Raw genomic sequence first — 12984 nt, 5'->3', positions numbered from 1 at the left:
TAATTTCTGAATGTGTGGCCAGTTGTGAGAAGCTCCCCGCTGGCACTGACAAACTGTTTTTTTCTTTAAAAAAAGACAATGATTAAACCTCTGCCACAAGTTACGCTGATGTTTCAGCAAGCATCCTCAATCCCTCATTTGCACTTAGCCCTGTAGAAAAATATCACATGGCTTATAACCCCCTCAGTTTCATTTATGGATATTTGCTATTTATCAACACAACTTCCTAATCTATCCAAACACCTTTGTATTTGGTCCACTTGTTCAGTGCAATTTACAATGTGATCACTCAGTTTGAGTATAGCAAACCTAGACAACTAGGTTTTGTCCCCACTTTCTGTACATGCGTAAGCACAGATCTCCAATAGTGCCATACTAATCACTTCCTTCCAAAATGATAGTTACCCTTGATTTTCCTTGGATTCTACTTACAATGCATTTGATAAAGCACTCTGTGGCTTCAAACCTTGAGGACCAATCTCCTGCATGGCTGTGTGTGAAATGCTTTGCTAGAATCTGAATAAATCAGAACTCAAAGTATAGGGATGACTCTTCTATAAAGATGTACCAACTCATTGTATATTTATCCAGAATTCATATTAATCCCTCCTTCAGGATTCCTCTATTATTTACTCCCAATGCCAGTCTCATTAACCTGTAGCATCATCTGAACAGGTTTTAGAAAATCAGCACTATGCTCTCCTGTCCCTAATCCTAGGGAATCACACTATATTTAAAATGATTTCCCCAAATATATCCACCAGAATAGGGCAAACTTCATTAGTATTCTAGTTTGCAGTTTATCCAGGCCAGATGCCTTGGCTCCATTTAATCTCATCAGTCTACACATCAACTTGATTATAAACAAACAGTTACAAATATTTTCTTAGAGGCCCTGGAAATACTACTTCAGTATTAGGTAATCTACACCAAGTATTCTTTCCTCCACATTCCTCTCCAAAAAAAAAAGTTAGTTATAGTCCATTTGTCATTATCCGATAAAAATGAATTGATTTCTGACTGTTCTCCCACCCATGCCAGGAAGTTTTCCACCTGCTCCATTACGTCCTTTATGCTGCTATCTGGAAGGCATCGCAGGAATTCAGTATTCAAGACACAGCTGCACCACAAGCCATCTATGCACCCAATCACCAAATCCCCTACAGCTACCATTATGAGCAGACTGGCTCCACTGAAAGAACACCGGATTCACTCAGGAAATCTCCCAATTTCTCACATGACCAATCTGCCAGACTACCACTGGTCTTGTTCCAATAGACAGCCTCATCCCAGTTTGTGATTATCCTTCCTATGTCACATGTATTGAGAATGCTGCATAAGCACAAACTTCTAAAAAGGTGTTCTAGATCAGCATCTCTAGTCTTTTCTTGCTCCTCTGCATGTGGCCACTCAATATCTCTCTTTTGCTGTGTAATCCAATTATCTTGACTCTCACCTCGCCCTTCTCCCCCCTCCCAAACACACTATGGTAATGCACATTATAAGAGAACTTTCCATCTTCTGTACGTTGTGTAGCCAACTAATTCGCAAACTCAATGGCCCTCTACTTAAGCAATACATCCTCTTAAATGCCTCATGTATACACACACTTTTATGCTCCTCTCTGGATCCAGACTAGCTCATCGTACATGTCACATGACAGGCTGGCCCTCTGACCCTGCAGTGCTACTCATCTTCAAATCTTCTAGGATACACATCTCCAATCCCGATTCTCTTATTTTGATAGAGTGTAATTTGCATCTTATGGTTTTAAACAGAACAAAAAAAAAGTAGCCATTTCTCCACAACCAAAACTTATCTATGCCAGTCCTTTACAAATACTTATCTTTGCTAGTCACAAAGGCTCCTTGGGGATAAAAGAAAAGTTACAGAGTACAATTTACACGGCTACCCATTCTGAAGCCACTTTGTCTTTGAAGATTAATTCTATTGTATATTACATTCATGCTCTCACTTCCATTCCAAGCTTCACATACCCAAATTATATGTAACCTATTTTTATTTAAAAAAAAGCAAGACATTTGGCATTCAAACAAGCCTAACCCAGTGATGATAATCATTAAACAAGGCAATTGATCAACTTATATCAGCAAAGCAGTAGGAAAGGACCATGGTGAGGGCAAGATTGGCTAGAATACAATCCATTAAAAAAAGTCAGTCAATTTTTTGTTGTTTAAGAATACAATGCAGGACATAAAATTAAACAAAATAAAAAAGGACCGCAGCCCTTCCTACTGCTTGCAATACACTATACAAGAAATAAAAAGTTCAAGACTAGAACATACTTACTTCCATACATTATACACCACCCCTCCTCTCCCCCCAACACATAGTTTTATTATGCAGCCTCTCACTGCTCCGATACAACCATCCAAGGTTCAATTAGAATTAGCAATGTTTTTGTGTAAATCTATATACACATCTCAATCTTTTTAAAATACACATTATGAATGGGAGGGGGAGGGAGGCAATGAACTAATTTATCCAATTAGACTTTAAACCAACAATTATTTATATAGCGCCTTTAACGAAGTAAAACGCCCCAATGCGCTTCAAAGTATTTTCACTGTACTGGATCATAAACAAAAGTCTTAAAATTAGCGTCGTCATGATTTGTACGAAAATGCAAGTGAGTTTCAACATAACTCGGCCCTCGACTGGCAGCAATTCAGCAGAAAGGAAAATTGGAGTTTGGCTCAACACTCTGAAATTCTTTCTCTGCACAGCCAACGCATCATTTGGTCGAAACCAGAACCCATACAAGGCATCGTGCAACCGCTATGTCGAAAGCATCCATAATGCGTTTTTTGGAACCGGCAGGAGAGAGAGATGGCACACCCACGAAAATCAGGACTTACCAAGTTTCTCCACCAGCTTGAGCATCACTCCACCTATGTGCACTTCCCCGGTCACTCGGAGGGAAACATCGCGGCTCAGGTCAGTCACAAGAACATTTAACTCCCACGTCCCATCAGCGTAACAGCCATCCGGCATCCGAATACCATCCAGTGCCATTTTTTAACCTGGGGGAGAGAAGCGTTGAAGACAGTGAAAGACGTACGCTAACTAGCTAAAACATAATTAGCAAGATATTAAACAGTCAGGCTAAACTCCTGGTGGGCTTACTGGAATAAACCAATATCACAGTTTCCCACCCAGATAGCACATGGTGACAACACAGCAAGAAGTGAAGTAAAACAGAATATGTAACGATGTAGATTAAATGCAGATCATACGAGTCAAAAAAGTGACAAAGATCATCGCATTGAAGGTCTTTGCACGTACAAAGTAACTGCAAGGAGTCGCCTTTCCATTGCTGTGCATTTTCCGTTATAGGGCTTCAAATTACAGTTTGATAGTGAGTCACGGCAGTGCTGCAAACCTGTTGGAGTCGTTTTAAACATTTTTTAAGTTAAACATTCTGGAGAACAAAAATGAGGCTTCGCAATGTTATCTCATCCCATTCCTAATATAGCGTGAGAATTGCATCGAGTACGCGGGATACAAACTGCCACTTCAAAGGGCTGATTTATGACTTTGCAGCTCACAATCTGAAACTGGTTATAAACACTTCAGTATCAATCGCAGGACAGCCGAGGGATAGGTCTTGAAATACAGCTTTCGATACAATGAAAATCTTGGGCGTCTTTAAACGGGTTTTCCGTTTTACAAACGATCCTCAACATGAAGTCCATCGTCTCAGACCCCTCCCCGCCGGTCACTGGATCCAGCCGGACAAGGACACCGCTTCACTACAGCTTCTCCCCGACCCCCCTCTCTCTCTCTCTCTCCTTCCGCACCCCCCCAACAAAAATCCCCCAGACCTGCCCGACCAAAGTCCACCGAACCTGAATGGAGGAGGCTGGGCTCCGAAGTCGGCGATATGTGGCTCAGAAGATGGGGGGGGTTGGTCGATAGCAAGTTATTCCAGGAGAAATACTGCAAAGATGCAAAAAAAAAATCACAGAAAAATTACCTCAGAGAATCCACTGCAAGTAATGTTGGCGGTCGCCCAGCAACGGGGAGGAGAGCGAGGTATACAATTTAACAGTTTGCCCACAGTGTAGGCGCAGGGGGAGAAAAAGTGTCCAAACTGCCGGCTCTTCGCTTCCCTGCTGGAGGGTTAATGGAGTCAATCCTGGGATTTTTTTTTTCTCGCTCTCTCGCCGCTTGGACTTCAACGTCACTCTCCCTGGCTCCGAAAGTTCAATCTCAGCAGCAGCGCTCGCAACTCGCAACTCACAGCTCCTCATCCATCGCTGCGCTCTGCCGCTGCCCAAACTCGCAGGCACCTCTCGTCCTCCTTCTTCTCCCTTCGGTCTCTGCTCACTCCTGCCCCGCCACGATCCCTTCACTGCGAACAATGAAGCCGAGCCTCCGCTGCCTTTTATGGAAATGAGAAGAAGCAGCGCCGCACATCCGGGCCTCGAGCTCCAGGGATACACACACACTCACACACACACAGGACGGCATTCCCGTTAGCAGCGCTCGTCCTGCACAGGTACTGTGGCGACCGGCTTCACCCATGTAAATGTAGTTATTTATTCCAAGTTTAAAAAGTCCCATTTTTGGGGGACTTTTCTTTCACTGAATTTTTCTTTGCAATTTCCAGCTCTTTAGTTGCCAGACAAGCTTTTAGAGTTTACGTGCGCTGTAATGCAATCGGGTATGTCTTTTTTTTGAAGGAATGAATCGACGGGTTTAATTTTGTTGAAGCAAGAATACAGATATGTGGGCCCACATCAGACTACAAATACAGCATTCTGAAAGTCTGCATGTTTAACAACAACTTGCATTTATATAACGCCTTTAACGCCAAGGCGCTTCGCAGGAGCGTTATCAACCAATGTTGATATTAGGACAGAGGTAGATTTTAAGGAGTGTCTTAAAGAAGGGGGGGGGGGGGGGGGGGGAGAGAGAGAGAGAGAGGTTTGGGGAGGGAATTCCAGAGTTTAGGCCCAAGGCAGCTGAAAGCATGGCTGCCAATGGTAAAACGATGAAAAGCAGGGATATATGTGAGACCAAGAACTGGAGGAACGGAAAGATCTCAGGGTTGTAGAGTCAGAGAAGCTGGAGGGATTTGAAAACAAGGTTGAGAATTTTAAAATCAAGGGAGCCAAAGTTGAGCCACAGGGGTGATGGGTGAGTGGAACTGGGTGCGAGTTAGGATACAGGCAGCAGACATTTGGATGAGCAGGAGTTTAAGGATGGTGCAAGATGGGAGGGCAGTCAAGAAAGCATTAGAATAGTTGAGTCTAGAGGTAATGAAGACACTTAAGATACGTAAGGTCACAGTAAAATATTGTGAAAGTTATAATTGTGTTTAAATTAATTACAAATTATTCCCGTTGTAAACTCAGCTGCCTGTGTCCTAACTCGCACTAAGTCCTGTTCACCTATCACCCCTGTGCTCGCTGATCTGCATTGGCTCCCGGTTAAGCAACGCCTCAATTTCAAAATTTTCATCCATTTTTTTCATATCCCTCCATGACCTCGCCCCTCTCTATCTCTGTAATCATCATCAGCCTCTCAACCCCCACCCGCCCGCCCCAAGATATCTGCGCTCCTCAAATTCTGCCCGCTTGAGCATCCCTGATTATAATCGCTCAACCATTGGTGGCAGTGCATCTGTTGCCTAGGCCCTAAGCTCTGAAATTCCCTTCCTAAACTTCTCTGCCTCTCTACCTCTGATCCTTTAAGACTCTTCTTAAAACTTACCTCTTTGACCAAGCTTTTGGTCATCTGCCCTAATTTCTCCTTATGTTTTGAAACGGAAATCATGCTTGACAAATCTTCTGGAATTTTTTGAGGATGCAACTAATAGAGTGGACAAGGGAGAACCAGTGGATATGGTGTATTTGGACTTTCAAAAGGCTTTTGACAAGGTCTCACACAAGAGATTGGTGTGCAAAATCAAAGCACATGGTATTGGGGGTAATGTGGATAGAGAACTAGTTGGCAGACAGGAAGCAGAGAGTCGGGATAAAGGGGTCCTTTTCAGAATGGCAGGCAGTGACTAGTAGGGTGCCGCAGGGCTCAGTGCTGGGACCCCAGCTATTTATAATATACATTAATGATTTAGATGAAGGAATTGAGTGTAATATCTCCAAGTTTGCAGATGACACTAAACTGGGTGGCGGTGTGAGCTGTGAGGAGGATGCTAGGAGGCTGCAGGGTAACATGGACAGGTTAGATGAGTGGGCAAATGATGGCAGGTGCAGTGTAATGTGAATAAATGTGTGAATATCCACTTTGGGAGCAAAAACATGAAGGCAGAATATTATCTGAATGGCGGCAGATTAGGAAAAGGGGAGGTGCAACGAGACCTGGGTGTCATGGTTCATCAGTCACTGAAAGTTGGCATGCAGTTTCAGCAGCCGATGAAGAAGGCAAATGGCATGTTGGCCTTCATAGCTAGGGGATTTGAGTATAGGAGCAGGGAGGTCTTACTGCAATTGTACAGAGCCTTGGTGCGGCCTTACCTGGAATATTGTGTTCAGTTTTGGTCTCCTAATCTGAGGAAGGACATTCTTGCTATTGAGGGAGTGCAGCGAAGGTTCACCAGACTGATTCCTGGGATGGCTGGACTGACATATGAGGAGCGACTGGATCAACTGGGCCTTTATACATTGGAGTTTAGAAGGATGAGAGGGGATCTCATAGAAACATATAAGATTCTGATGGGACTGGACAGGTTAGATGCAGGAAGAATGTTTCCGATGTTGGGGAAATCCAGAACCAGGGGACACAGTCTTAGGATAAGGGGTAAGCCATTTAGGACTGAGATGAGGAGAAACTTCTTCACTCAGAGAGTTGTTAACTTGTGGAATTCTCTACCACAGAGAGTTGTTGATGCCAGTTCATTGGATATATTCAAGAGGGAGTTAGATATGGCCCTTATGGTAAAAGGGATAAAGGGGTACGGAGAGAAATCAGGAAAGGGGTACTGAGGGAATGATCAGCCATGATCTTATTGAATGATGGTGCAGGTTCGAAGGGCCAAATGGCCTACTCCTGCACCTATTTTCTATGTTTCTATGTGGCCCAGTGTCAAATTTCTTGTCTTTTAATACTCTTGTGAAGCACCTTGGGACTTATTACTATGTTGAAGGTGCTATATATATATATATATATATATATATATATATTGCTTTTTTACCATTCCCTAACATTTATGTATTGAAAAGGAGTACCAACAAGCTTAGCTGACAGAATGGCATGTGGTGAAGATTATTTTTGACATTTATTATAGCTGTTCATCAGACTGCAGGAGGAAGGAAAGAGAGGATTCCTCAATTAACGATCCAGAAAAGAGCTACCTATTTACTACTTTTTTTATTTGTTCCTGGGATTTGGGCAATGCTGCTAAGGTAATTTTTTCTGCATATTTTGTGGGCATTAAGAGTCAACCATATTGGGTATAATTAAAGTCACATGTAAATCAGACTATGTAGGGTGAAGGAAATGAATGAACCAGTTGTGTTTTTACAGCAATCCAGAAGCTTTCATCATTATTTCCTGGTGCTAGCCCAAAAACCAAATACCAGATTTTTCAAATTCAATTTCACAACTTGCCATGGTGTAATATGAATTAATAGGTTGCCAATTTAGTACCATAACCACTCGGCTGCCATAACCGTGATTTACATTATGATAGTTTTGATGTACAGATACAATTGAAACAGTAAACATTGTCTATAATAATGTTTTCTGTAAAAAATCAGATCATAATCCATCATTTCTGTTCTCCCACAACCATCACATCAGCTAACATGCTGCTCATCTGTGACTTGTGTTAGCAACATCACCTGGATGGCATAAGTACTAGAAGCTTTCTCAACTATTATTTTAAAAGGATACTCAATATGTTTGCATGTTGGTCAGTTCACCCAAGATCAATTCCCTAAAACTGATGCGTTGTGGTAGATAAGACGCAATAGGTTGCAGTAACAACACAGACCACTAAAAGCTATTCATCCAGAATGATCGTGAAAATGGAGTTAACCAACATCTTTATGATCACTTTAACATTTTGATCATGGTGCAAAACATCATTTAGTAGTGCACTTTTAAACCTCCTTGCAAAGTTTGTGGCAAATGCGCACTTCTGCTGCTATTATTGATACTGGATAATAGCCAGTGTGGTTAGAGAAAATTATGTAACTTGCCTTTTGGTATCCACTATAATTACTCGACATCTTTTCAACTTCTAGCTGAATCGTTTTATGCTACTTTGTTAACAAAATATTTTTTGTTTTAAAATGAATGATGTACAACCTTTGTATCAATTTCCCTTATGAGAGATTCTCTTGCAACCCATGCAGATTTGTGTAACAAATAGTAACAACAGGGACATAAATTCTTACTCCGTTCATAAGAGGAATCAGATAATATGGATCAAAAATTAAGATCATATTCCCTGGAGGTTTCATAATCATCAGGATTTACTTACTTCAGATAATTTTAGGTTGCTGTTTCATGGCACTACCATTCTGAGCCCATACATTGAGGAATGTGATTTGAGGTGGGTAAACCAGTTATATTGCCCAGCTGCACCCTGACTATGATAGAGATTTGCACATTTCTGTTTACCTGCCTATTCTGAGAGCACAGGGGGATCATCTGATTTTACAAATCAGTAAAAGATTCTGCTCAAGTTTATAATCATCATCATAGGCAGTCCCTCGGAATCGAGGAAGAATAGCTTTTACTCTTAGAATGAGTCCTTAGGTGGTTGAACAGTGCAGTACGACAGCCACAGTCTCTGCCACAGGTGAGACAGATAGTCGTTGAGGGTAAGGGAGGGTGGGACAGGTTTGCCGCACATTGCTTCAGCTGCCTGCGCTTGTTTCCTGCATGCACTCGGCGACGAGACTCGAGGCACTCAGTGCCCTCCCGATGCACCGCCTCCACTCAGGGCAGTCTTTGGCCAGGGACTCCCAGGTGTCGGTGAGGATGCCGCACTCTATCAGGGAGACTTTGAGGGTGTCCTTGTAACGTTTCCTCTGTGCACCTTTGGCTCGTTTGCCATGAAGGAGTTCCGAGTAGAGCGCTTGCTTTGGGAGTCTCGTGTCTGGCATGCGGACAATGTGGCCTGCCCAGCGGAGCTGATCAAGTGTGGTCAGTGCTTCAATGCTGGGGATGTTGGCCTGGTCGAGGACGCTAATGTTGCTGCGTCTGTCCTCCCAGGGGATTTGTAGGATCTTGCAGAGGCATCGTTGATGGTATTTCTCCAGCGACTTGAGGTGTCTGCTGTACATGGTCCATGTCTCTGAGCCATACAGGAGGGCAGGTATTACTACAATCCTGTAGATTTTGAGGGCCTGGTCGTCGAACACTCTTTTCCTCAGGTGGCTGAAGACTGCGCTGATGCACTGGAGGCGGTGTTGAATCTCCTCATCAATGTCTGCTTTTGTTGATAAGAGGCTCCTGAGGTATGGGAAATGGTTCACGTTGTCCAGGGCCGCGCTGTGGATCTTGATGACTGGGGGGCAGTGCTGTGCGGTGAGGACAGACTGGTGGAGGACATTTGTCTTACGGATGTTTAGCGTAAGGCCCATGCTTTCGTATGCCTCAGTAAATACGTTGACTATATCCTGGAGTTAGCCTCTGAATGTGCGCAGACGCAGGCGTCATCTGCGTACTGTAGCTCGACGACAGAGGTTGGGGTGGTCTTGGACCTGGCATGGAGGCAGCGAAGGTTGAACAGCTTCCCACTGGCTCTGTAGTTTAGTACCACTCCAGTGGGGAGCTTGTTGATTGTGAGGTGGAGCATGGCAGTGAGGAAGATTGAGAAGAGGGTTGGGGCGATGACGCAGACCTGTTTTATTATAAGAGGGTTTGAGTATGAGAGTAAAGACATCTTACTGCAATTTTATCGGGCCCTGAGACCACACCTGGAGTATTGTGTACAGTTTTGGTCTCCTTATCTAAGGAAGGATATACTTGGCACAGAAGGAGTGCAATGAAGGTTCATCAGACTGATTCCTGGGATGGGGGATTGCCCTATGAAGAGAGATTGAGTCGATTAGGCCGATATTCTCTAGAGTTTAGAAAAATGAGAGGTGATCTCATTGAAACATACAAAATTCTTACAGGGCTTGAGAAGGTAGATGCAGGGAGGATGTTTCCTCTGGCTGGGGAATCTAGAACCAGGGGTCACAGTCTCAGAATAAGGGGTTGGCCATTTAGGACTGAGATGAGGAGAAACTTCTTCACTCAGAGGGTGGTGAATCTTTGGAATTCTCTACACCAGAGCTGTTGGATGTTCAGTCTTTGAGTATATTCAATACAGAGATCGCTAAATTTTTAGGATATTAAGGGAATCAAGGGATATGGGGATAGTGCAGGAAAGTGTTGAGGTAGAAGATCAGCCATTATCTTATTGAATGGCGGAGCAGGCTTGAAGGGCTGAATGGCCTGCTTCTGTTCCTAATTCTTATGTTTTTATCTTTTATGTTCCTATGTACCTGAGAATTTTTTGCAACAACGTCTGTCATTTATACAGTCCGTTTAGAGATAGGTATTAGAAAGTTTTTAAAAGCGGAGAGAAGTGAAGAAACTTAGAGGAAGTTCCAGAAAGCAGACCAAAGTGACTAACAACTCTGCCATCATAAGAACATAAGAATTAGGAACAGGAGTAGGCCATCTAGCCCCTCGAGCCTGCTCCGCCATTCAACAAGATCATGGCTGATCTGGCCGTGGACTCAGCTCCACTTACCCGCCTGCTCCCCATAACCCTTAATTCCCTTATTGGTTAAAAATCTATCTATCTGTGATTTGAATACATTCAATGAGCTAGCCTCAACTGCTTCCTTGGGCAGAGAATTCCACAGATTCACAACCCTCTGGGAGAAGAAATTCCTTCTCAACTTGGTTTTAAATTGGCTCCCCCATATTTTGAGGCTGTGCCCCCTAGTTCTAGTCTCCCCGACCAGTGGAAACAACCTCTCTGTCTCTATCTTGACTATCCCTTTCATTATTTTAACTGTTTCTATAAGATCACTCCTCATCCTTCTGAACTCCAACGAGTAAAGACCCAATCTACTCAATCTATCATCATAAGGTAACCCTCTCATCTCTGGAATCAGCCTAGTGAATCGTCTCTGTACCCCCTCCAAAGCTAGTATATCCTTCCTTAAGTAAGGTGACCAAAACTGCACGTAGTACTCCAGATGCGGCCTCACCAATACCTTATACAGTTGCAGCAGGACCTCCCTGCTTTTGTACTCCATCCCTCTCGCAATAAATGCCAACATTCCATTCGCCTTCCTGATTACCTGCTGCACCTGCAAACTAACCTTTTGGGATTCATGCACAATGATTTTACGTTTTTAAGTTTAATTTGTTTTAATTGCCGGTGCTTTTAGTGTCCCCCTTCCCTTTTATAGGGGGCACTGGGGAAAATTGTGATTTTAGTGCCCAAAAAAAAAACAAAAAAGAAAAACACAAAAAAAAAACAAAAAAAAAAAAGGGGGGGGAAAAAAAAGGGCCTTGTAAATGTCTGGAGTGTCACCCAGGTCGGGTGGCACCGTTTAATGTTTTTATGTTTTGCAGGTAAACTCAAAAGAGTTTCATGCACAAGGAGAGCTGCCTGTCTTTTACAGGGAACTCATCAGGGTCTGGAACAAAGTCTCCACCAAGCGCAGCTCTCCGCCGGCTGGAGTGGCGGCCGTCCTGCAGGAGCCGCTGCTCGGGAATCCGTACCTCCACGACCGAGGTTTTATGTGGCGGTCGGAAGAGAGGGCTGTGGCTGGTGAGGTGACCAGGGTCAGGGACCTGCTCGATGGCGGAGGAGCGGGCTGGATGGCGCCAGACACGCTGGCGCGGCGCCTAAATTCTGCCAACGTCCGCCACGCGGCCGATGCCATCGAGTCGCTAAAAACAGCTCTGGGCCCTGACTCCGTTAGGTGCATCGAGGAGGCTCAAGCACGTGGGGAGATCCCGTCCGAACTGACCCCCGTCCGGACGGAATTCCTCATCGGCGCCAAACCCCGGAACCTCCCTCGGGGGCCGGCGCCTCACAACTTGAGCCGCCTCGGGGAAATCCCCTCCGTGCCTTTCAGTTCCGCGCGGAGGGGTTTCCTGTACGGGCTGCTCCTGCACACTCTCAACTTTGCCATCCTCGCCGGCCGTCCGGACACGCCATGGCGTACCATCTTGCCGTCCGGAGGAGGCGGGGGTCCCCGATGGAGGGCACTCTACGCAGGGGTCCTCCCACTATTCATCGGGGACTTGGCCTGGAGGGTGGTGCACGGAGCAGTGCCGTGCAACAAATTTTTAAGCCGGTTCACGGACTCCCAGGCCGCCTGCAATTTCTGCGGTCTGGAAGAGTCCGTGTTCCATGTTTTTATGGAATGCACAAGGTTGCAGCCCCTGTTTTATTATTTGAAGGGGCTGCTCCTGAAATTCTGGCTGCACTTCAGTCCCACTCTCCTGATCTTTGGGCACCCTGTGCGGAGGGGAGCGGGTAGGTCCGAAGGCCTCCTCGTAGGACTGCTCCTGGGCACGGCCAAGGGTGCCATCAGCCGGTCCAGGTAGCGGGCGGTCGAGGGGGTCGTTCAACCTGACTGCCTGCCTCTCTTCCGCTCTTACATCCGGTCCAGGGTGTCCTTGGAGATGGAGCACGCGGTGTCCACCGGTACGCTCGCGGCCTTCCGCGAGAGGTGGGCACCGGAGGGACTGGAGTGCATCATCACGCCCGGCAACCAAATTTTAATTTGATTTTACGTTTTAAAGTTTAATTTGTTTTAATTGCCGGTGCTTTTAGTGTCCCCCTTCCCTTTTATAGGGGGCACTGGGGAAAATTGTGATTTTAGTGCCCAAAAAAAAAAACCAAAAAAAGAAAAACACAAAAAAAAAACAAAAAAAAAAAGGGGGGGAAAAAAAAGGGCCTTGTAAATGTCTGGAGTGTCACCCAGGTCGGGTGGCACCGTTTAATGTTTTATGTTTTTGCAGGTGAAC

At 44.8% G+C, this 12984-nt stretch overlaps 1 protein-coding gene and 1 long non-coding RNA gene across 5 annotated transcripts in view; one reads left to right on the top strand and one right to left on the bottom strand.

Annotated features, from left to right (window-relative positions):
- Positions 1-4405, bottom strand: part of fermt2 (FERM domain containing kindlin 2) — a 144520-nt gene extending 140115 nt beyond the window's left edge. For all 4 annotated transcript variants that reach the window (XM_070879200.1, XM_070879201.1, XM_070879202.1 and 1 more), the window contains exons 1-2: positions 3998-4405; positions 2880-3044 (exon numbers count right to left, since the gene is read on the bottom strand). In XM_070879200.1, coding sequence (XP_070735301.1) covers positions 2880-3036 — 157 coding nt within the window. In that variant the 5' untranslated portion in view covers positions 3037-3044; positions 3998-4405. The remainder of the gene's footprint in view (positions 1-2879; positions 3045-3997) is intronic.
- A 58-nt stretch (positions 4406-4463) lies between these two features.
- The window catches only part of LOC139263319 (uncharacterized), a 70487-nt gene continuing 61966 nt past the window's right edge, over positions 4464-12984 (top strand). Inside the window, exon 1 of the long non-coding RNA XR_011593104.1 lies at positions 4464-4522. This is a non-coding gene — a long non-coding RNA (uncharacterized lncRNA). The remainder of the gene's footprint in view (positions 4523-12984) is intronic.

This window comes from Pristiophorus japonicus, chromosome 4 (assembly GCF_044704955.1).
Source record: "Pristiophorus japonicus isolate sPriJap1 chromosome 4, sPriJap1.hap1, whole genome shotgun sequence".
NCBI classification, from domain to species: Eukaryota; Metazoa; Chordata; class Chondrichthyes; family Pristiophoridae; genus Pristiophorus; species Pristiophorus japonicus.
The sequence above is the reverse complement of the archived record's forward strand: the minus strand, read 5'-3'. Positions and strand labels throughout refer to the sequence as shown.